The sequence below is a fragment of the Salvelinus alpinus genome, chromosome 1 (assembly GCF_045679555.1).
Source record: "Salvelinus alpinus chromosome 1, SLU_Salpinus.1, whole genome shotgun sequence".
In the NCBI taxonomy this organism is placed as follows: domain Eukaryota; kingdom Metazoa; phylum Chordata; class Actinopteri; order Salmoniformes; family Salmonidae; genus Salvelinus; species Salvelinus alpinus.
In genome coordinates this window covers 70400356-70423753 of record NC_092086.1, presented here as the reverse complement: position 1 = coordinate 70423753, position 23398 = coordinate 70400356, and the positions used below count along the sequence as shown (strand labels likewise).

The 23398-nt window shown below is 41.3% G+C and overlaps 1 protein-coding gene across 23 annotated transcripts in view; it reads right to left on the bottom strand.

Moving 5' to 3' along the window:
- The window catches only part of LOC139584449 (disks large homolog 2-like), a 349254-nt gene that overhangs the window by 255226 nt on the left and 70630 nt on the right, over positions 1–23398 (bottom strand). For all 23 annotated transcript variants that reach the window (XR_011676778.1, XM_071416318.1, XM_071416336.1 and 20 more), the window contains exon 4: positions 4732–4800. Coding sequence is in view for 22 of the 23 variants with exons in the window: in XM_071416318.1 (XP_071272419.1) it covers positions 4732–4800 (69 nt within the window). In the remaining variant the exon portion in view is untranslated. The remainder of the gene's footprint in view (positions 1–4731; positions 4801–23398) is intronic.

The following is a 23398-nucleotide window of genomic DNA, read 5'->3' as shown; positions in this document are numbered from 1 at the left end:
AGACAGGTGTGAACCTTTATCAAGGATGATCAATGGAAACAGGATGCAACAGAGCTCAATTTCGAGTCTCATAGCAAAGGGTCTGAATACTTACACTACCGTTCAGGTTTGGGGTCACTTAGAAATGTCCTTGTTTTTGAAAGAAAAGCAAATTTTTTGTCCATTAAAATAACATCAAATTGATCAGAAATACAGTGTAGACATTGATAATGTTGTAAATGACTATTGTAGCTGGAAACGGCAGATTTTGAATGGAATATCTACATAGGCGTATGGAGACCCATTATCAGGAACCATCAGTCCTGTGTTCAAATGGCACGTTGTGTTAGCTAATCCAAGTTTATCATTTTAAAAGGCAAATTGATCATTTGAAAACCCTTTTGCAATTAAGTTAGTACAACTGAAAACTGTTGTTCTGATTAAAGAAGCAATACAACTGGCCTTCTTTAGACCAGTTGAGTATCTGGAGCATCGGCAGTTGTGGGTTCGATTACATGCTCAAAATGACAAGAAACAAACAACTTTCTTCTGAAACTCATCAGTCTATTCTTGTTCTGAGAAATGCAGAAATGATGCTGACGTTCTAGGCAGAGTTGAAAAGAAAAAGCCATATCTCAGACTGGCCAATAAAAAGAGAAGATGGGCAAAAGAACACAGACACTGGACAGAGGAAGATTGGAAAAAAGTGTTATGGACAGACGGATCTAAGTTTGAGGTGTTCTGATAACAAATAAGAACAATCGTAAGTTGCAGAAAAAAAGAAAAGATGCCGGAGGAGTGCTTGACGCCATCTGTCAAGCATGGTGGAGGCAATATGATGGTCTGGGGGTGCTTTGTTGGTGGTAAAGTGGGAGATTTGTACAGGGTAAAAGGGATCTTGAAGAAAGAAGGCTATCACTCCATTTTGCAACGCCATGCCATACCCTGTGGACAGCGCTTAATTGGAGCCAATTTCCTCCTAAAACAGGACAATGACCCAAAGCACAGTTCCAAACTATGCAAGAAGTATTTAGGGAAGAAGCAGTCAGCTGGTATTCTGTCTATAATGGAGTGGCCAGCACGGTCACCGGATCTCAACCCTATTGAGCAGTTGTTGGAGCAGCTTGACCGTATGGTACGTAAGAAGTGCATATCAAGCCAATCCAACTTGTGAGAGGTGCTTCAGCAAGCATGGGGTGAAATCTCTTCAGATTACCTCAACAAATTGACGACTAGAATGCCAAAGGTCTGCAAGACTATAATCGCTGCAAATGGAGGATTCTTTGACGAAAACAAAGTTTGAAGGACACAATAATTATTTTAATTAAAAATCTTTATAACCTTGTCAACGTCGACTATATTTCCTATTCATTTTGCAACTCATTTAAAATATATTTAAATGGAAAACAAGGACATTTCTAAGTGACCCCAAACTTTTGAACGGTAGTGTATGTAAATACGTTTTTTTTTTTAAATCTTCACATTTGCTAAAATTTCTAAAAACCTGTTCTTGCTTTGTCATTAAAGGCTATTGTGTGTAGATTGATGAAGAAAACAAATATTTAATACATTTTAGAATAAGGCTGTAATATAACAAAATGTGGAAAAAGTCAAGGGGTCTGAAAACTTTCCAAACATACTGTAAATCTGAATGACCTGATAAATATCTATGGAAATTGACTAGAGAGGAGGCTCTCTGTATCATGCTTGTGAAATTCCAAAGCAAAAGTTCAGGGCCGAGTGTGTTTTCCAGGAGGAATTGGCTCAGTGAAGGCCTTGGTGTTGGCTGTGTGGGCGAGAGGTGGCAATTACTGCTAGTCTCACTGCCTTACATACAGGGAGAAAGAGAGAAAAAAGGGGGAGATAGGAAGATAGAGATAGGGGCGAGGAATGATGTAGAATGGTGCATGAAAGCGACAAAGAAAGAGAGAGAGAACAAGAGAGAAAGAAAGAGAGAAAAAGTGGAGGAAGGCCTTGAGAAAGAGGTTGTAATAATTTGCTAAGCTCCCCTCTCTCCGCCAAGCTTTTAATATGTAAACAATCATCTGTTCAGGACCCACAAAACAGGACTCAACAGACTTCTCATGCTATAGCAAACACCTTCACTCCTCTGACTACTTCTCTCTGTTCGGTGTTTTCTATCCTTCTATTTTAGGGCTTCCGATTTCTATAAATATTAGGAATATCATATTTCAATATGAATCTACTGTAATTCGTTTTTTTTGTTTTTTTTTGCCAATTCTCCTTAAATTTTGTGTACTGTAGATCAATGTTTGTGAATCATGGGACCAATACATACATCTACTGTATTTTGTCCCAACAGTTGATGAGGTAATTATACTGAACAGAAACACAGTACCCGTCAAAAGTTTGGACACACCTACCCATTCAAGGGTTTTTCTTTATTTTTACTATTTTCTACATTGTAGAATAATATTGAAGACATTAAAACAATAAAATAACACATATGGAATAATGTAATAACCAAATTAAACAAATTCTTCAAAGTAGCCAATAAGTTGTGCTGTGGCAAGGTACGGGTGTTATACAGAATATAGCACTATTTGGTAATAGACCAAGTCCATGTTATGACAAGAACAGCTCAAATAAGCAAAGAGAAACGACAGTTCATCAATACTTTAGACATGAAGTATTTCAATAACTTTGAAAGTTTCTTTAAGTGCATTGGCAAAAACCATCAAGCACTATGATGAAACTGTCTCCCCTGAGGACCGCTACAGGAAAGGAAGACCCAGAGTTACCTCTGCTGCAGAGGATCAGTTCATTAGAGTTAACTGCACCTCAGATTGCAGCCCCAAAAAAATGCTTCACAGGTAGCAGACACATCTCAACATCAACTGTTCAAAGGAGATTCCATGAATCAGGCCTTCATGGTCGAATTGCTGCAAAGAAAACACTACTAAAAAGGACACCAATAAGAAGAAGAGACTTGCTTGGGCCAAGAACACAAACAATGGACATTAGACCTGTGGAAATCTGTCCTTTGTTCTGATGAGTCCAAATTTGAGATTTTTGGTTCCAACCGACGTGTCTTTGTGAGACGCAGAGTAGGTGAACGGATGATCTCCGCATCTGTGGTTCCCACCATGAAGCATGGAGGAGGTGTGATGGTGTGGGGATGCTTTGCTGGTGACTTAGAATTCAAGGCACACTTATAACCAGCATGTCTACCACAGAATTCTGCAGTGATATGCTATCCCATCTGGTTTGCGCTTAGTGGGACTATCATTTGTTTTTCAGCAGGACAATGACCCAACACACCTCCAGGCTGTGTAAGGGCTTTTTGACCAAGAAGGAGAGGGATGGAGTGCTGCATCAGATGACCTGGCCTCCACAATCACCCAACCTCAACCCAATTGAAATGGTTTGGGATGAGTTGGACTGCAGAGTGAAGGAAAAGCAGCCAACAAGTGCTCAGCATATGTGGGAACTCCTTCAAGACTGTTGGAAAAGCATTCCAGGTGAAGCTGGTTGAGAGAATGCCAAGAGTGTGCAAAGCTGTCATCAAGGCAAAGGGTGGCTACTTTGAAGAATCTCAAATATAAAATATATTTTGATTTGTTGAATCACTTTTTTGGTTACTAGATGATTCCATATGTGTTATTTGATCGTTTTGAGGTCATCATTATTATTCTACAATGTAGAACATTTAAAAAATATAGAAAAACCCTGGAATGAGTAGGTGTGTCCAACCTTTTGACTGGTACTGTATATACGCAACATGTAAAGTGTTGCTCCCATGTTTCATGAGCTGAAATAAGATCCCAGAATTTTCCATATAGACAAAAGGATTTTCTCTCCAATTTTGTGCATACATTTGTTTACATCCCTGTTAGTGAGAATTTCTCCTTTGCCAAGATAATTAATCCACCTGACAGATGTGGCATATCAAGAAGCTGATTAAACAGCATGATCATTACACAAGTGCACTTTGTGCTGGGGACAATAAAAGTCCACTCTAAAATGTGCAGTTTTGTCAAACAACAATGCCACAGATGTCAAAAATGTTGAGGGAGCGTGCAATTAGTATGTTGACTGCAGGAATGTCCACCAGAGCTGTTGCCAGAGGATTCATTTTAATTTCTCTTCCATAACCCGCCTCCAACATCGTTTTAGAGAATTTGGCAGTACGTCCAACCGGCCTCACAACCGCAGACCACGTGTAACCTCGCCAGCCCAGGATCTCTACATCCGGCTTCTTCAACTGCGGGACCATCTGAGACCAGCCACCCAGACAGCTGAGGAAACTGAGGACTATTTCTGTCTGTAATAAAGCCCTTTTGTGGGGAAAAACTGATTCTGATTGACTGGGCCTGGCTTCCCAATGGGTGGGCCTAGCTCCGAAATGAGTGAGCCTACAATATGCCCTCCCAGGCCCACCCATGGCTGCGACCCTGCCCAGTCATGAATTTATTTCAGTTCACTGATTTCCTTATATGAACTGTAACTCAGTAAAATCGTTGAAATTGTTGCATTTATATTTTTGTTCAGTATACTTGAATCAAGTGTGTGAGTGCTAGGCTAGAACAACAATTTTCACACTATGGCATCGCTGCCAATTAATTAAATTAAACTTGGGCTCAGCGTAAATTCCACTCTGATTCTATTTTCAACAATTCAATGTGCTGCTCACATCTGAAAACACTTCAAATCAGGTGGCTTGTGCCCTGCTTACTCCTGCAAAAAGCTATGCGTCCAGCAGGTAGTGTGGGGCTTCCACATGGTACTCACTTCAGAGACTTTTACACTGATCTCCGTCTGCACCTTCCTACTGGGCTCCGAGCTGCTCCGCTCCCTCATCTGAGGACACACACACACACATTAAGTATCATTGTGTTAATTATGTTAATAGAATAGGCTTCATTGGGACGACAGAAAAACGAACTATTTCCTGAAGTTACAGTGTTTCTTTGACCCCTGAGTGCCAAAATAATTGTCATAATACTATATCAGGGTATAAAACCCCATCTCCACAATACAGACATTCGGCCATTAAACCTTGAAGCTGAGCAGTACCTGACTATTTGTTTGACTTTTGGCCAAGGTGATTCTTTAATAAGTACACCATGTATTCTTGTGTACATGTCCAAGACAAAGAAAAAGAAATGCTTAAACCTGGCACACAAACACAGGTGCACGCATGTGCACACACACAGCGCTTGCATAGTGGACACAGAGATAGTGGCTTGCGAAAGTATTCACCCCTCATGGCATTTTTCTTATTTTGTTGCCTTACACACTGAAATTAAAATGGATTTTTGGGGTTTGTATAATTTGATTTACATAGCATGCCTACCACGTTGAAGATGCTAAATATTTTTTATTGTGAAACAAACAAGAAATAAGACCAATTTTTTTTTAACTTGAGCGTGCATTACTATTCACCCCCCCAAAGTCAATACCTTGTAGAGCCACATTTTGCAGCAATTACAGCTGTAAGTCTCTTAGGGTATGTCTCTATAAGCTTGCCACATGGGATTTTTGCCCATTCTTCAAAGCAAAATTGCTCCAGCTCCTTCAAGTTGGATGGGTTCCGCTGGTGTACAGCAATCTTTAAGTCATACCACAGATTCTCAATTGGATTGAGGTCTGGGCTTTGACTAGGCCATTCCAAGACATTTAAATGTTTCCCCTTAAACCACTCGAGTGTTGCTTTAGCAGTATGCTTAAGGTTATTGTCCTGCTGGAAGGTGAACCTCCGTCCCAGTCTCAAATCTCTGGAAGACTGAAACAGGTTTCCCTCAAGAATTTCCCTGTATTTAGCGCCATCCATCATCCCTTCAATTCTGACCAGTTTCCCAGTCCCTGCCTATGAAAAACATTCCCACAGCATGATGCTGCCACCACCATGCTTCACTGTGGGGATAGTGTTCTCGGGGTGATGAGAGGTGTTGGGTTTGCGCCAGACATAGCGTTTTCCTTGATGGCCAAAAAGCTACATTTTAGTCTCATCTGACCAGAGTACCGTCTTCCATATGTTTGGAGAGTCTCCCACATGCCTTTTGGCGAACACCAAACATGTTTGCTTATTTTTTTCTGGACACTCTTCCGTAAAGCCCATCTCTGTGGAGTGTACGGCTTAAAGTGGTCCTATGGACAGATACTCCAATCTCCACTATGGAGCTTTGCAGCTCTTTCAGGGTTATTTTTGTTTTCTTTGTTGCCGCTATGATTAATGCCCTCCTTGCCTGGTCCGTGAGTTTTGGTGGGCGGCCCTCTCTTGGCAGGTTTGTTGTGGTGCAATATTCTTAACAATTATTTATAATAGATTTAATGGTGCTCCGTGGGATGTTCAAAGTTTCAGATATTTTTTTATTACCCAACCCTGATCGGTACTTGTCCACAATTTTGTCCTTGACCTGTTTGGAGAGCTCCTTGGTCTTCACAGTGTCGCTTGCTTGGTGGTGTTGCAGACTCTGGGGCCATTCAGAACAGGTTTAGATATACTGAGATCATGTGACACTTAGATTGCACACATGTGGACTTTATTAAATAGATTACTCATTTATTCATAGATTACTGCACCTGTACATAGCCCATCTATAATTTAGCCCAAACAACTACCTCTTTACCTACTGTATTTATTTATTTATTTTGCTCCTTTGCACCCCATTATTTCTGTCTCTACTTTGCGCTTTCTTCCACTGCAAACCAACCATTCCAGTGTTTTTAGTTTTTATTTTACTTGCTGTGTTGTATTTACTTCGCCACCATGGCCTTTTTATATTTTTATTTATTTATACATATATTTGTTTGCCTTCACCTCCCTTATCTCACCTCACTTGCTCACATTGTATATAGACTTATTTTTTTTTCACTGTATCATTGACTATATGTTTGTTTTACTCCATGTGTAACTATGTGTTGTTGTATGTGTCGAACTGCTTTGCTTTATCTTGGCCAGGTCGCAATTGTAAATGAGAACGTGTTCTCAATTTGCCTACCTGGTTAAATAAAGGTTAAATAAAAAATAAATAAATAAATAAACAAATTGTGTGACTTCTGAAGGTAATTGATTGGACCAGATCTTATTTAGGGGCTTCAACGGCAAAGGGGGTGAATACATATGCACGCACAACTTTTACGTTTTGAATGTTTTTGGAATTATTTGAAATCAAGTAATTTTTTTCATTTCACTTCACCAATTTGGACTATTTTGTGTATGTCCATTACATGAAAACAAATAAAAATTACAGGTTGTAATGCAACAAAATAGGAAAAATGCCAAGGGGGGTGAATACTTTTGCAAGGCACTGTAAGTCTATATCAACCCTAAATCCCCACTCCAATCAGTCTCTCTCTGTTCCCTCACCATCTATGCTCTCATTCTTGCATTTAAAATGTGTCCAAGGAAACTGTGCTCACTTCAAATGAATTCAAACAAAACATAAAAGAAGACTGCATCTTGTGTGGCAAAAAAACAAATACTGGGATCAAAAACACTGTACCGGATTGCATCAAAAACACACTACCACACATTTTGATAACCCTTCAATTTATTTAGCATGGCTTAATATACTTGCCATGTGTTTCGTAACACGGAACAAAATAACAACACGGACATCACATTATTGTTGGGAGATTTCTGACCCAAATGAGAAGACGGAGTGAAGACATGGGACATGATGTAGCCAGACTTTTCAGGCTCTTTCTTCACAAATGTAACTAGGGTGTTAGGTATAAGGTGTAGGGTGAAGTTTCCCCTAGATGCTGATCTGAGATCAATTTAGCAATTTTCCCATGGTTAAGGTTAGGATTGGGGGAGGGAAAGCTGATCCTAGATCTGGACCCGGGAGAAACTTCACCCCAGAGAGTCAGGTAAACCAACTCAACGCAGACCAGACAGTGTTGGCCAGTGGACAGAAAGCTTGCAGAGGCCACAACCTGCTTTGTGTCACTTTCTAAGTAGGGATCCTGTTGTAGAATTAAGCAATAAGGCCCGATGGGGTGTGGAATATGGCCAAAACACAACAGCTGCGGGCTGCTCTTAAGCACGATGCAACGAGGAGTGCCTGGATATAGCCCTTAGCTGTGGTATATTGGCCATATACCATAAAGCCCTGAGGTGCCTTATTCCTATAATAAACTAGTTACCAACGTAATACCTCCAGTATACAGTCTGATATACCACGGCTTTCAGCCAATCAGTGTTCAGGGCTCCAACTGCTCGGTTGATAACAGTGGTAAAGAACTTCTCCCATAGCCTACATGGTAGTAGGACCGGGGAACCCATCTCAGAGTTCAAAGTCGCTTGTGACTTCTACAATCCCTTCATTTAGCCCCATGCATCTACTAAACGTACACATCCAAACTCCTTTAACACCAAGGGCTTCTGAACAGTATATTAGTTTCAGATCTAAACATACAGTTGAAGTCGGAAGTTTACATACAATTAGGTTGGAGTCATTAAAACTCGTTTTTCAACCACTCCACAGATGTATTGTTAACAAACTATAGTTTTGGCAAGACGGTTAGGACATCTACTTTGTGCATGACACAAGTCATTTTTCCAACAATTGTTTACAGGTAGATTATTTCACTATATCACAATTCCAGTGGGTCAGAAGTTTACATACACCAAGTTGACTGTGCCTTGGAAAATTCCAGAAAATTATGTCATGGCTTTAGAAGCTTCTGATAGGCTAATTGACATCCTCTGAGTCAATTGGACGTGTACCTGTGGATGTATTTCAAGAACTACCTTCAAACTCAGTGCCTCTTTGCTTGACATCATGGAAAAGCAAAAGATATCAGCCAAGACCTCAGAAAATAATTGTAGACCTCCACAAGTCTGGTTCATCCTTGAAAGCAATTTCCAAACGCCTGAAGGTGCCAGGCTCATTTGTACAAACAATAGTACGCAAGTAGAAACACCATGGGACCACGCAGCCGTCAAACCGCTCAGGAAGGAGACGTGTTCTGTCTCCTAGAGATGAACGTACTTTGGTGCGAAAAGTGCAAATCAATCCCAGAACAACAGCAAAGGACCTTGTGAAGATGCTGCAGGAAACAGGTACAAAAGTATCTATATCCACAGTAAAACGAGTCCTATATCGACATAACCTGAAAGGGCGCTCCGCAAGGAAGAAGCCACTGCTCCAAAACAACCATAAAAAAGCCAGACTACGGTTTGCAACTGCACATGGGGAAAGTGGTGATCCTAACTGACCTAAGACATGGAATCTTTACTAGGATTAAATGTCAGGAATTGTGAAAAACTGAGTTTAAATGTATTTGGCCAAGGTGTATGTAAACTTCCAACTTCAACTGTACATACAGTACCAGTCAAAAGTTTGGACACACCCACTCATTCAAGGGTTTTTCTTTATTTGTATTATTTTCTACATTGTAGAATAATAGTGAAGACATAAAAACTATGAAATAACACATATGGAATCATGTAGTAACCAAACATTTTTGGGGTCATAGTCCTGTTGAAAAACAAATGATAGTCCCACTAAGCGCAAACCGGATAGTATGGCATATCGCTGCAAAATGCTGTGGTAGCCATGCTGGTTAAGTGTGCCTTGAAATCTAAATAAATCACTGACAGTGTCACCAGCAAAGCACCCCCACACCATCACACTTCCTCCTCCATGCTTCACAATGGGAACCACACATGTGGAGATCATCCGTTCACCTACTCTGCATCTCACAAAGACACGGCGGTTGGAACCAAAAATCTCAAATTTGGACTCACCAGACCAAAGGACAGATTTCCACCGGTCTAATGTTTGAGGGGCTCCAGAGTGGCGCAGCAGTCTAAGGCAGTGCATCTCAGTGCTAGAAACGTCACTACAGACCCTGGTTCGATTCTCGGCTGTATCACAACCGGCTGAGATTGGGAGTCCCATAGGGCAGTGCACAATTGACCCAGCGTCGTCCGGGTTAAGGTTTGGCCGGGTTAGGCCATCATTGTAAATAAGAACCGACTTGCCTAGTTAAACAAAGGTTCAATTAAAAATACATTTAAAAAATGTCCATTGCTCGTGTTTCTTGGCCCAAGCAAGTCTCTTATTATTATTGGTGACCTGGGATTCTCTGCCTCTAACCCTATTATGGGGCTGAGTCACTGGCTTACTGGTGCTCTTCCATGCCGTCCCTAGGAGGGGTGCGTCACTTGAGTGGGTTGAGTCACTGACGTGATCTTCCTGTCCTGGTTGGCGTCCCCCTCGGGTTTGTGCCGTGGGGGAGATCTTCGTGGGCAATTCTCAGCCTTGTCTCAGGGTAGTAAGTTGGTGGTTGAAGATATCCCTCTAGCGGTGTGGGGCTGTGCTTTGGCAAAGTGGGTGGGGTTATATCTGCCTGGTTGGCCCTGTCTGGGGGTATAGTGGGACGGGGCCACAGTGTCTCCCGACCCCACCTGTCTCAGCCTCCAGCCTCTCTCTTCTTCTCCCTCTCTTTTCTCTGAGGACCTGAAACCTAGGACCATGCCTCAAGACTACCTGGCCTGATGACTCCTTGCTGTCCCCACTCCACCTGGTCGTGCTGCTGCCTGCAGCTATGGAACCCTGACCTGTTCAACGGACGTGCTACCTTTTCCCAGACCTGCTGTTTTCGACTCACTCTCTCTACCGCACCTGCTGTCTCTAACTGAATGATTGGCTATGAAAAGCCAACTGACATTTACTCCTGAGCTGTTGACCTGTTGCACCTTCTACAACCACTGTGATTATTATTATTATTTGTTCCTGCTGGTCATCTATGAACGTTTGAACATCGTGGCCATGTACTGTTATAATCTCCACCCGGCACAGCCAGAAATGGACGGGCCACCCCTCAGAGCCTGGTTCCTCTCTAGGTTTCTTCCTAGGTTCCTGCCTCTTTAGGGAGTTTTTCCTAGCCACTGTGCTTCTACATCTGCATTGCTCGCTGTTTGGGGTTTTAGGCTGGGTTTCTGTTTAGCACTTTGTGACATCGGCTGATGTAAAAAGGGCTTCATAAATACATTTGATTGATTGAAATAAATTCGATAGTAGTGGTTTCTTTGCAGCAATTCGACCATGAAGGCCTGATTCACTCTGAACAGTTAATGTTGAGATGTGTCTGTTACTTGAACTCTGTGAAGCATTTATTTGGGCTGCAATCTGAGGTGCAGTTAACTCTAATGAACTGATCCTCTATATTCCAAATAGGGCTATCTTCTGTCACACCACAACTGATTGGCTCAAACGCATTAAGAAAGAAAGAAATTCCACAAATTAACAAGTCCCACCTGTGAATTGAAATGCATTCCAGGTGACTATCTCTATGCTTGTATGGATGTCAACCCCGGATTTGACAAATATCCACTTTGTTAGATCAGATTTGTTTGAATGTGCGCCAATCCGGCGTCTTTCTTCTAAGTTAAGAACACTGTTGTACAGGAGTGACTATCGCTTCCTAATTTGTCAATTCTTAAAGATCCCATCACAGGCAAGATCCCCTGCATGGCTTAAACTTGCCTTTACAGTGTTGAAGTAACAGTGGCACAATTATTCCAAAAGATTGCCTTTCTCAAATGAGTGTTCATTCAGGACTGCAGGGTGTGACTCAGTACTCAAGAGTATTCAGGTAAAAATATAAAATTATCTACAAATGATCTACCTCCAGCTCCATTTCGAGGACTTAATAAAAGAAGTCTGACTCATTGTGGAAACTCTTGCTTTCATCAAATGGCAAGCATTTATAACCCTCACCCTTTCAGCACTCTCCATTCATTGATTTTAATTATAATGTCACAGGCCTGGCCCCATCATACAAAATGACTCTGCTGACAAACACAGGCTTTCATGCTATTCTTTTCTGAAGCTATTCCAAACAAGGAAATAACAGGAGAGGGAACAGAGCGGTGTCGGCAACAGAGTGCTGGACTGTGTAGCACTAGCTAATTGGCCTTTGAGAGAGAAAGGCCACTAATGTTGCAAGAGAGAGTAGGCATTCTCATTTTGACACCAAACCCACCACTGGTGTGAGTGGCCAAAGAGCTCTATTTTGAACGTTTGCTACGTTGCGGAACAGTTTGTACTGAACGACACGTTTCCCCAAAACGTTGTTGTACATTCTTGAACAGACTTTGGAGGTACGTTTGCATCCATTTGGTGGGTGCGGCGAGCAGTGGCTTCAAGCAATGAATGACGTATTTAAAAAGGGCAGTAGCCATGCTGACAGCGTTCCCCAACCCACAACCCCTCCCAGTTTTTTCAAATGGTCGTTCAGTACAGCACCATTTCCGTTTAATTCTAATCAATCAAATTTTATTAGTCACATGCGCCGAATACAACAGGTGTAGACCTTACAGTGAAATGATTACTTACAAGCCCCAAACCAACAATGCAGTTCAAAAAATATGGATAAGAATAAGAAATAAAAGTAACAAGTAATTAAAGAGCAGCAGTAAAATAACAATAGCGAGACTGTATACAGGGGGGTACCGGTACAGAGTCAATGTGTTGTGGCACCGGTTAGTTGAGGTAACATGTACATGTAGGTTATTAAAGTGACTATTGTCGTAGCTGAATCAGAATTAGTTAGGTAACATAGATAAATAAGATGTTTTATTTACTTTCTTAATATGCTTATGTGAGATACTTGTCATTAGAATGTCTCTTTTGGACTTTACTGTCGGCAGTTGCATTGTTCCTTTGTTCTCTAGGGAAATATTCACTTGGGGCCCAGAGAGGGGAGAGGTCAGGCTTGTCTTTTACATGTCTGGGAATATGCAGAATATCAGAATGGAACATTGTCTTCATATGTGAACAGGTTTGAACATTGTCTTCATATGTGAATGTATCTGTTAAACCATGTGAAGGGCTCCACAATGTCTGTACTCCAGTCACTCCCTCCTTTTCCCATTGGGGGGAGGACTATGGCAGTGTCTGGAACCATTGTATTACCCCTCTGATGTTGAACTTATCTTGACCTAGTATATGACCCAGAGGCTCACTCCCCTCAGTGAGCTTGTACAGGAGGGGATGTATTTGAGATGGGAGTATCTAAAGTTGACAATTGATATACGCCATTGGATGAGGTAATGTTTTGGTACTATGAAGTACCAAGAACGAGATTAGAACCTCGTTTTAGAGATATAAACTGAACGATAATTTATAGCTAATGCTATCTGGCTATGGGATACTCCTCTCTCTCAAGTAAAAGGCCCTTTGTGAAGTTTCTGAGATCTGTGGTTTGTCATGTAAGTTGAGAGGGGTGTATCTTGGCTATAAAATATCTTTGTATTCTCTTATAGGAACTCTCAGAATTCATTTATAGACACTGAATTGATCTGAGAGTCAAAGGGTGAAGCTCATTTGATTAAAGATGAAGTTTAAATATATAACTCTGACTTGTGTGTTTTGTAAACTCTCCTCATTTAGTAATACAGGAAATGACCACAACACTATGCATAGATGATAACAACAGAGAGCAGCAGCGTTGTAAAAGAGGGGGGCAATGCAAATACTCTGGAATGCCATTTGATTACATGTTCAGGAGTCTTTTGGCTTGGGGGTAGAAGCTGTTTAGAAGCCTCTTGGACCTAGACTTAGCGCTCCGGTACCGCTTGCCATGCGGTAGCAGAGTGAACAGTTTATGACTTGGGTGGCTGGAGTCTTTGATCATTTTTAAGGCCTTCCTCTGACACCGCCTGGTATAGAGGTCCTGGATGGCAGGAAGCTTAGCACCAGTGATGTACTGGGCCATTCGCACTACCCTTTGTACTGCCTTGCTGTCAGAGGCCGAGCAACAAGTAAGGAAGTCAGAATGCTCAAGTCAGGATGCTCTCGATGGTGCAGCTGTGGTGCAGCTGTAGAACCTTTGAGGACGTGAGGACCCATGCCAAATCTTTTCAGTCTCCTGAGGGGGAAAAGGTTTAGTCGTGCCCTCTTCATGACTCTCTTGGTGTGCTTGGACCATGTTAGTTTGTTGGGGATGTGGACCCCAAGGAACTTGGAGCTCTCAACCTGCTCCACTGCAGCCCCGTCGATGAGAATGTGCTGGTCCTCTTTTCCCTGTAGTCCACAATTATCTCCTTTGTCTTGTTCACATTGAGGAAGAGGTTGTTGTTCTGGCTCCACACGGCCAGGTCTCTGACCTCCTCCCTATAGGCTGTCTCGTCATTGTCGGTGATCAGGCCCTACCACTGTTGTGTCATCAGAAAACGTAATGATGGTGTTGGAGTCGTGTCTGGCGTGCAGTAATGAGTGAACAAAGAGTACAGGAGGGGACTGAGCACGCACCCCGGAGGGGCTCCTGTGTTGAGGATCAATGTGGCAGATGTGTTGTTACCTACCCTTACCACCTGGGGGCGTCCTGTCAGGAAGTCCATGATCCAGTTGCAGAGGTCCTGTTTAGTCCCAGGGTCCTTAGCTTATTGATGAGCTTTGAGGGCACTATGGTGTTGCACGCTGAGCTGTAGTCAATGAATATCATTCTCACATACAGTGGGGAGAACAAGTATTTGATACACTGCCGATTTTGCAGGTTTTCCTACTTACAAAGCATGCAGAGGTCTGTACTTTCTATCATAGGTACACTTCAACTGTGAGAGACGGAATCTAAAACAAAAATCCAGAAAATCACATTGTATGATATTTAAGTAATTAAATTGCATTTTATTGCATGACATAAGTATTTGATTACCTACCAACCAGTAAGAATTCCGGCTCTCACAGACCTGTTAGTTTTTCTTTAAGAAGCCCTCCTGTTCTCCACTCATTACCTGTATTAACTGCACCTGTTTGAACTCGTTACCTGTATAAAAGAAGACACCTGTCCACACACTCAATCAAACAGACTCCAACCTCTCCACAATGGCCAAGAACAGAGAGCTGTGTAAGGACATCAGGGATAAAATTGTAGACCTGCACAAGGCTGGGATGGGCTACAGGACAATAGGCAAGCAGCTTGGTGAGAAGGCAACAACTGTTGGCGCAATTATTAGAAAATGGAAGAAGTTCAAGATGACGGTCAATCACCCTCAGTCTGGGGCTCCATGCAAGATCTCACCTCGTGGGGCATCAATGATCATGAGGAAGGTGAGGGATCAGCTCAGAACTACACGGCAGGACCTGGTCAATGACCTGAAGAGAGCTAGGACCACAGTCTCAAAGAAAACCATTAGTAACACACTACGCCGTCATGGATTAAAATCCTGCAGCGCACGCAAGGTCCCCCTGCTCAAGCCAGCGCATGTCCAGGCCCGTCTGAAGTTTGCCAATGACCATCTGGATGATCCAGAGGAGGAATGGGAGAAGGTCATGTGGTCTGATGAGACAAAAATAGAGCTTTTTGATCTAAACTCCACTCGCCGTGTTTGGAGGAAGAAGAAGGATGAGTACAACCCCAAGAACACCATCCCAACCGTGAAGCATGGATGTGGAAAAATCATTCTTTGGGGATGCTTTTCTGCAAAGGGGACAGGACGACTGCACCGTATTGAGGGGAGGATGGACGGGGCCATATATCGCAAGATCTTGGCCAACAACCTCCTTCCCTCAGTAAGAGCATTGAAGATGGGTCGTGGCTGGGTCTTCCAGCATGACAACGACCCGAAACACACAGCCAGGGCAACTAAGGAGTGGCTCCGTAATAAGCATCTCAAGGTCCAATCTTTGGAGGGAGCTGAAAGTCCGTATTGCCCAGCGACAGCCCCGAAACCTGAAGGATCTGGAGAAGGTCTGTATGGAGGAGTGGGCCAAAATCCCTGCTGCAGTGTGTGCAAACCTGGTCAAGAACTACAGGAAACATATGATCTCTGTAATTGCAAACAAAGGTTTCTGTACCAAATATTAAGTTCTGCTTTTCTGATGTATCAAATACTTATGTCATGCAATAAAATGCAAATTAATTACTTAAAAATCATACAATGTGATTTTCTGGATTTTTGTTTGAGATTCTGTCTCTCACAGTTGAAGTGTACCTATGATAAAAATTACAGACCTCTACATGCTTTGGAAGTAGTAAAACCTGCAAAATCAGCAGTGTATCAAATACTTGTTCTACCCACTGTAGGTGTTCCTTTTGTCCAGGTGTGAAAGGGCAGTGTGGAGTGCAATAGAGATTGCATCATCTGTGGATCTGTTGGGGCGGTATGCAAATTGGAGTGGGTCTAGAGTTTCTGGGATAATGGTGTTGATGTAAGCCATGACCAGCCTTTCAAAGCCTTTCATGGCTACAGACATGAGTGTTACGGGTCGGAAGTCATTTAGGCAGGTTACCTTAGTGTTCTTGGGCACAAGCAATATGGTGGTCTGCTTAAAACATGTTGGTATTACAAACTCGGACAAGGAGAGGTTGAAAATGTCAGTGAAGACACTTGCCAGTTGGTCAGCGCATGCTCGCAGTACACGTCCTGGTAATCCGTCCGGCCCCGCAGCCTTGTGAATGTTGAGCTGTTTTAAGGTCTTAATCACATTGGCTGCGGATAGCATGATCACACAGTCTTCCGGAACAGCTGGTGCTCTCATGCATGTTTCAGTGTTATTGGCCTCGAAGCGAGCATTGAAGTAGTTTAGCTCGTTTGGTAGGTTTGTGTCACTGGACAGCTCTCGGCTGTGCTTCCCTTTGTAGTCTGTAATGGTTTGCAAGCCCTGCCACATCCAACGAGCTTCAGAGCCGGTGTAGTACGATTCGATCTTAGTACCGTATTGACGCTTTGCCTGTTTGATGGGTCATCGGGGGGCATAGTGGGATTTCTTATAAGCTTCTGGGTTAGAGTCCCGCTCCTTGAAAGCAGCTTTAGCCTTTAGCTCAGTGCGAATGTTGCCTGTAATCCATGGCTGGGGTATGTACGTAGGGTCACTGTGGGGACTACGTCATCGATGCACTTATTGATGAATCCAATGACTGATGTGGTGTACTTTTCAATGCCGTCGGATGAATCCCGGAACATATTCTAGTCTGTGCTAGCAAAACAGTCCTGCTTCATCTGACCACTTTTTTATTGATCTAGTCACTGGTGCTTCTTGCTTAATTTTTGCTTGTAAGCAGGAATCAGAAGGATATAATTATGGTCATATTTGCCAAATGGAGGGCGAGGGAGAGCTTTGTACGCGTCTCTGTGTGTGGAGTATAAGTGGTAGAGTTTTTTTGCCCTCTGGTTGCACATTTAACATGCTGATAGAAATGAGGATTTAAGCTTCCCTGCATTAAAGTCCCAGGCTACTAGGAGCAGCGCCTCTGGGTGAGCGTTTTTGTTTGCTTATGGCGGAATACAGCTCCTTCAATGCTGTGTTAGTGCCAGCCTCTGACTGTGGTGGTATGTAAACAGATACAAAAAATACAGATGAAAACTCTAGATAGATAGTGTGGTCTGCATCTTATCATGAGATACTCTACCTCAGGCGAGCAATAGCTCGAGACTTCCTTAGATATCGTGCATCAGCTGTTATTTTCAAAAATACAGTCTGCCGCCCCTTGCCTTACCAGACGCTGCTGTTCTATCCTGCCGGTACAGCGTATATCCAGCCAGCTGTATGTTGATAGTGTCGTCGTTCAGCCATGACTCCGTGAAGCATAAGATATTACAGTTTTGCATGTCCCATTGGTAGTTTAATTTTCAGCGTAGGTCATCCATGTTATTCTCCAAAGATTGCACGTTTGCTAGCAGAACGGAAGGAAGTCTGGGTTTATTTCGACCGCCTACGAATTCTCAGAAGGCAGCCCGCCTTCTGGCCCCTTTTTCTCCACCTCCTCTTCAAGCAAATCAAGGGGATCTGGGCCTGTTCCCGAGAAAGCAGTATATCATTCGCGTCGGGCTCGTCAGACTCGTTAAAGGAAAAAAAGGATTCTGCCAGTCCGTGGTGAGTAATCGCAGTCCTGATGTTCAGAAGTTATTTTCAGTCATAAGAGACGGTAGCAGCAACATTATGTACAAAGTAAGTAAAAAAAATTATAAGTTACAAACAAGGCAAATAAACAAAAAAACACAATCGGTTGGGGACACGTAAAACGTCAGCCTTCTTCTCCGGCGCCATTGTTACTAATTTAACATTCCATAACGTAAAAACGTACACAACGCAGCCCTGGTGATATTTGTAGGAGTGTGGCTTAAGACACATGCATTGTACAGTGTGTGCTTCAGTGGTGATATCAAAAGGTTCGGACAGCATAATTTTTTTAACGTTTAAAAATAAAATAAACTGCTAATTAGATCAGTATCTTTCTATTTAATAACAGAACAACTCAAGATGTTCTATTGAAATAATAATGTTGAAAACATAACAAAAATCATGAATTGTTTTATTTTCAAACATGAAGTTTAGGAGTCAGGGTATGGGACAGCCACCTCTCAATAGAAACAGGTATATACAGTGGTGGAAAAAGTACTCAATTCTCATACTTGAGTAAAAGTAATGATACCTTAATAGAAAATTACTCAAGTAAAAGTCACCCAGTAAAATACTACTTGAGTAAAAGTCTAAAAGTATTTGGTTTTAAATATACTTAAGTATCATAAGTAAATGTAGTTGCTAAAATATACTTAATTAAATATCAAAAGTAAAATTCCTTATATTTAGCAAACCAGGCGGCACTATTTTTATTTTTTATCTTACGGATAGCCAGGGTCACACTCCAACAATCATATATAATCATATAAAAGCATTTGTGTTCAGTAAGTCCGCCAGATCAAAGGCAGTTGGGATGACCAGGGATGTTTACTTGATAAGTGTGTGAATGGGACCATTTTCTGTTCTGCTAAGCATTCAAAATGTAACGAGTACTTTTGGGTGTCAGGAAAAACGTATGGAGTAAAAAGTACATACTTTTCTTTAAAAATGAAGTGAAGTAAAAGTAGTCAAAAATATGAATAGGAAAGTAAAGTACAGATACTCAAAAAACCTACTTAAGCAGTACTTTAAAGTATTTTTACACCAATGGGTATATAAACAATGACTTTGTAGTATATTAATTTACAATTTGTTTGTTATTGCCTTGCAATTAATTAGAATATATCATGATGTAATTAAATGTTCTAAGTTTGGAGACTTAACAGTTTTTTTTATCGTTTTGTCACAACACAACTGAATGGCTCAAACGCATTAAGAAGGAAATAAAGTCCACCAATTAACTTTTAACAAGGCACACCTGTTAATTGAAATGTATTCCAGGTGACTACCTCGTGAAGCTGGTTAAGAGAATGCCAAGATTGTGCAAAGCTGTCATCAAGGCAAAGGGTAGCTACTTTGAAGAATCTCAAATATAAAATATATTTTGATTTGTTTAACACTTTTTTGGTTACTACATGATTCCATGTGTGTTATTTCATAGTTTTAACGTATTCACTATTATTCTACAATGTAGAAAATAGTAAAAAAATAAATTAAAAAAAACCTGGAATGAGTGTCCAAACTTTTGATTGGTACTGTATTTATAATTTATAAGTCCAAAAATAGATGTAGCAACTACAGATTGCCCCTTTAAGTCTATCAAAAGTGTGCGAGTTTGAGCATATGTCCATTAGGCCTATGGATTTATATTTTTTAATCAGCATGAATTAGATTGAGCAATAAAATCCCCGCTTTTTGCAATCGCTTACATGTAACGGATTACATGTAATCCGTTACTCCCCAAGCCTGGGAGTAACAACTAGGGCTGTGGCGGTCACGAAATTTAGTCAGCCGGTGATTGTTAAGCAAATAAGTGTCGGTCTTACGGTAATTGACGGTTAATTAACAAACACATTTAGCATCTCCTGGCTTCCACACACAGCCTACAAGCCATTTAAAAAAAGTATCTAATAAATCCATGTAATATAGCCTACACCTTCACAATGAATCCATTATTTATTTTAGGCAGGTCTAAAGAAGCATGATATGAAGAAAATGTATTCTATTTCAGAAGAAAAGAATAGCATACTCTGAGTTTGTCACGTCCTGACCATAGAAAGCCTGTATTTTCTATGGTAGAGTAGGTCAGGGTCGTGACTAGGGGTGTTTAGTCTAGTTTATTATTTATATGTGGGGTTCTAGGTTTATTTTTCTATGTTGGTGTTTGTGTATGATTCCCAATTAGAGGCAGCTGGTAATCGTTGTCTCTAATTGGGGATCATACTTAAGTTGCATTTTTTCCACCTGTGGGTTATGGGATATTGTTTATGTTTAGTTGCCTGTTCGCACTACATTGTCATCACGGGTAGTTTATTCTTTATTTTGTATTAGCTTAAGTTTCACTTTCATTCAAATATGTGGAACTTGAAGTACGCTGCGCCTTGGTCCGACCATCATTATTACGAACATCGTGACAGAGTTGTCCTTATGTTAATATTAAGTCCTGATCTGGCTATGCCAAATGGCTGTGGGCTACACTAGTTACTTTAGCAAACAAGATATCCTTATAATTCCGTGGTACTATTTTAGATTATTTTACAGTATGAAGAATACAATTGAACAACGCTGAATAAAATATAAATATTTTCTCCAAACGACTTGAGTGCGTGCCCACATGTGGCTATTCTGTGTTGAGTGGTTAACAAAGAAAAGGTACTGCTATATGGTTAATTTAGAGTTATTCATGTAACTTTAGTTTGTTCTACAAACATCGGGCTATATGTTTTTATTTTTAATACATTGTAAGGCTGCATGATGAGACTAATGATAATGCTTGAAAGGCATGAGCTCTGCTTTGTTTTTTTGCGCAGGCTGTACACACTCCAATAGTCTCTCATTCACAATTTGACAAGCACTTGATAATGCCTAAAATTTCATGTTGATAAACTATTGGACTATTTCTTTACATTATATGTGCAGCAATACGCACAAGGCAGTAGGCTATAAGCGCAAATGTTCCATTAGCGGGAAAACACCCTTATCAAAAGTGACCGCAAATGCAATTATGCATGTATAAAGGTGCATTCATATGGGGAAATTATCTCCCCCAAACTTGAAACTCACTCGCTGCTTATATATGCCAGTTAGGCTCTATACCCCTTGTAAAATGGATTAATGTGCTTAATTTTAAGAAGTTATTTGGCCACTTTAGTTGTGATACAAACCTTACTAAAACATATAGGCCTATGGGCTAGGCTACATGAGGTGTGCGAATATGATTCAAACAAGTCACACAAAAAAAGGCATTGTTTCTTATGCTGGGCATCATTCAAGTGATAATATCTAACTCACAAGTGATAGGCTAATACTGTCACCCGTCAGAATATTCTTGATTTAATCTGGTCTTTCCATATACGTGTGACATTTGTTTTGATTTCGAATGGACCATTATCATGCACCTGCATCAAAACAGGGGCAGCGGAAAAAATATAACTAATCTAAGCACATAAATAGTGAATGGACAACGTTTTTCACCGTGGTTTATTTCCATACCAGCCAGGTAGGCTATACTCCTGTTGTAAATATAAGCAATGAGCTTAAATATTAGGAAAGTTGAGAAATAAATATAGTAAGCCTTGTTCCCCGGGCGCCGAAGACGTGGATGTCAATCATGGCAGCCCCCCACATCTCTCTGATTCAGAGGGGTTGGGAAAATGTGGAAGACACATTTTCAGTTGAATGCATTCAGTTGTACAACTGACTTGGTATCCCCCTTTCCCTATAGAAAGCTGATGGGATCATCCTCTTTTTATTAGCGGCCATCACTCTGTTTTCTCCCGCAATCGCATAGCCTATAGAAATGTTGCGCAACATGAGCTCGTGGATTTTCATGAAGTGTTTGATTAGATTTTCAAATACATTTGCATTGATGTCAGAGTGATTAGTGGAACGATACTGCTGAGTACCAGCCAGTTATTAAGTTTGGTAGGCTACTAATGACCAGCAGCAGCATCAGAGCTTCGAGAAGCCAAATTACCGTGACTAAACAGTGATGTGGAGTTTGACTGCCTTCATGATTCGTAACCATAATATGGTCACCGCAACAGCCCTAGTAATTTTGTGCATGAGGCAGATTTGTGCATGAGGCAGATTTGTGCATGAGGCAGAAATGTGACTCGAGTTTCGCCATCAGCTCGAAGACAGTGTCTTAGAAGAGGGGAGAGAGCTGAGGGACGGTCCGACTGCGAGATGCAGACCATCTGATGCTCTTCCTCCGCTGAGACTGGCCATCAGATGCAGGCACCATCAGTCTAGTAAAATAAAGAAACCAAATGATTTAAATGTATGCTCACTCAGCTGTGCCTCACATGTAATACAACAAATTATGATATTTTACAAGTGTGATCATGTACCTCAAGTTTTGAAATATACATTTTTGAATGGTCTGAGATTAGCAGGGAAATTCAAGCATATCCAATATTCAGTGATAATGCATTGGGCCTATAGCCTACTGCACAAATATGTGTTTTTAATAGGTTCATGTTGGAAAGGCTTATGTTTTTTAAGTAAAAACAATCGGAGCGGTAGATCTTGGCCTGCATTTTGACTCAGAAAGTGATTTAGGCTCAGAAAAAGTTGGTGACCACTGCCATAGTAGAATAGTTGACCTATTCAATTGTTCAGCCTGTCACATTCTATGCAAGAAAATAATATTCCTCGAGGTGCATTCAAATTGCGAGTGGCGCACAGGGAGAGAAATAGGAATGCCCAGCCATTGTAGCCTACAACATTCTTAATGCAGTCGCGGGAAAACGCAGTTCGATGGCCACTTAAAAGAAGATCACTGAGCATTCTAGTGTTACTAAGCTACACTTATTTCTCAAATCCAAGAAATGAGTAAAATGCAACATTTTAGAACCTGAGTTTTTAGCAGCGGGTTGGTTTATGCACGTTAGCAGGCGCCAAAGGCGTTAAATGCATAGGGAAGATCGGGGCTAAATGTAACAAGGGTCAGGTGTAACAGGTTGGCCAACATTATATTCACAGTATATGATCCGTGGTTGGCTGAGTGCCAGTGGAACGTTTTTTGGGGGAGACGTTCAAGTCATCAATACGTAGCCTAATGTTTAGACTTGAGTGTGTGACCTAGCTAATGATTAGTCCAATGGGGTAAATGGGCAATACTTAGCCTATTTATTTTTAGCCACTGCGCAGTTGAGCTACATCAGGTGATAATAATTGTTGCTAAATAGCACACCTGCCTGATAATATGGACTAATAAGTTATATTGGACTCATTTCTGGAGGGGAAAATTATATTTTAGATGTCAGCATGATTTTATTTTCATTCATTTTGGAGTAGAATGTCCTTTTAAAAAGTCACCAGAACTGAATATATAGCAGTCAATATCCCTCCGCGACCTGTAGTATACTGTGATGTATGCTTTTGTCTGTATATATTTAGGCTAGTATATCCCTGGTTGGGAAGGAATCAGTGACAGTGGTTAACTCTGCAAGTATTGCAAAGCAATCACTAACCTGCTATTCAGTGGAGTGGCTGTGTGGTCCCAAATTGGTGATTAAGTGGCTCTTTTCCAAGTTTAAAATGATAAACATTGGCCATGCTGTCAATGAAGCATGATTTGTGCCGCGCTC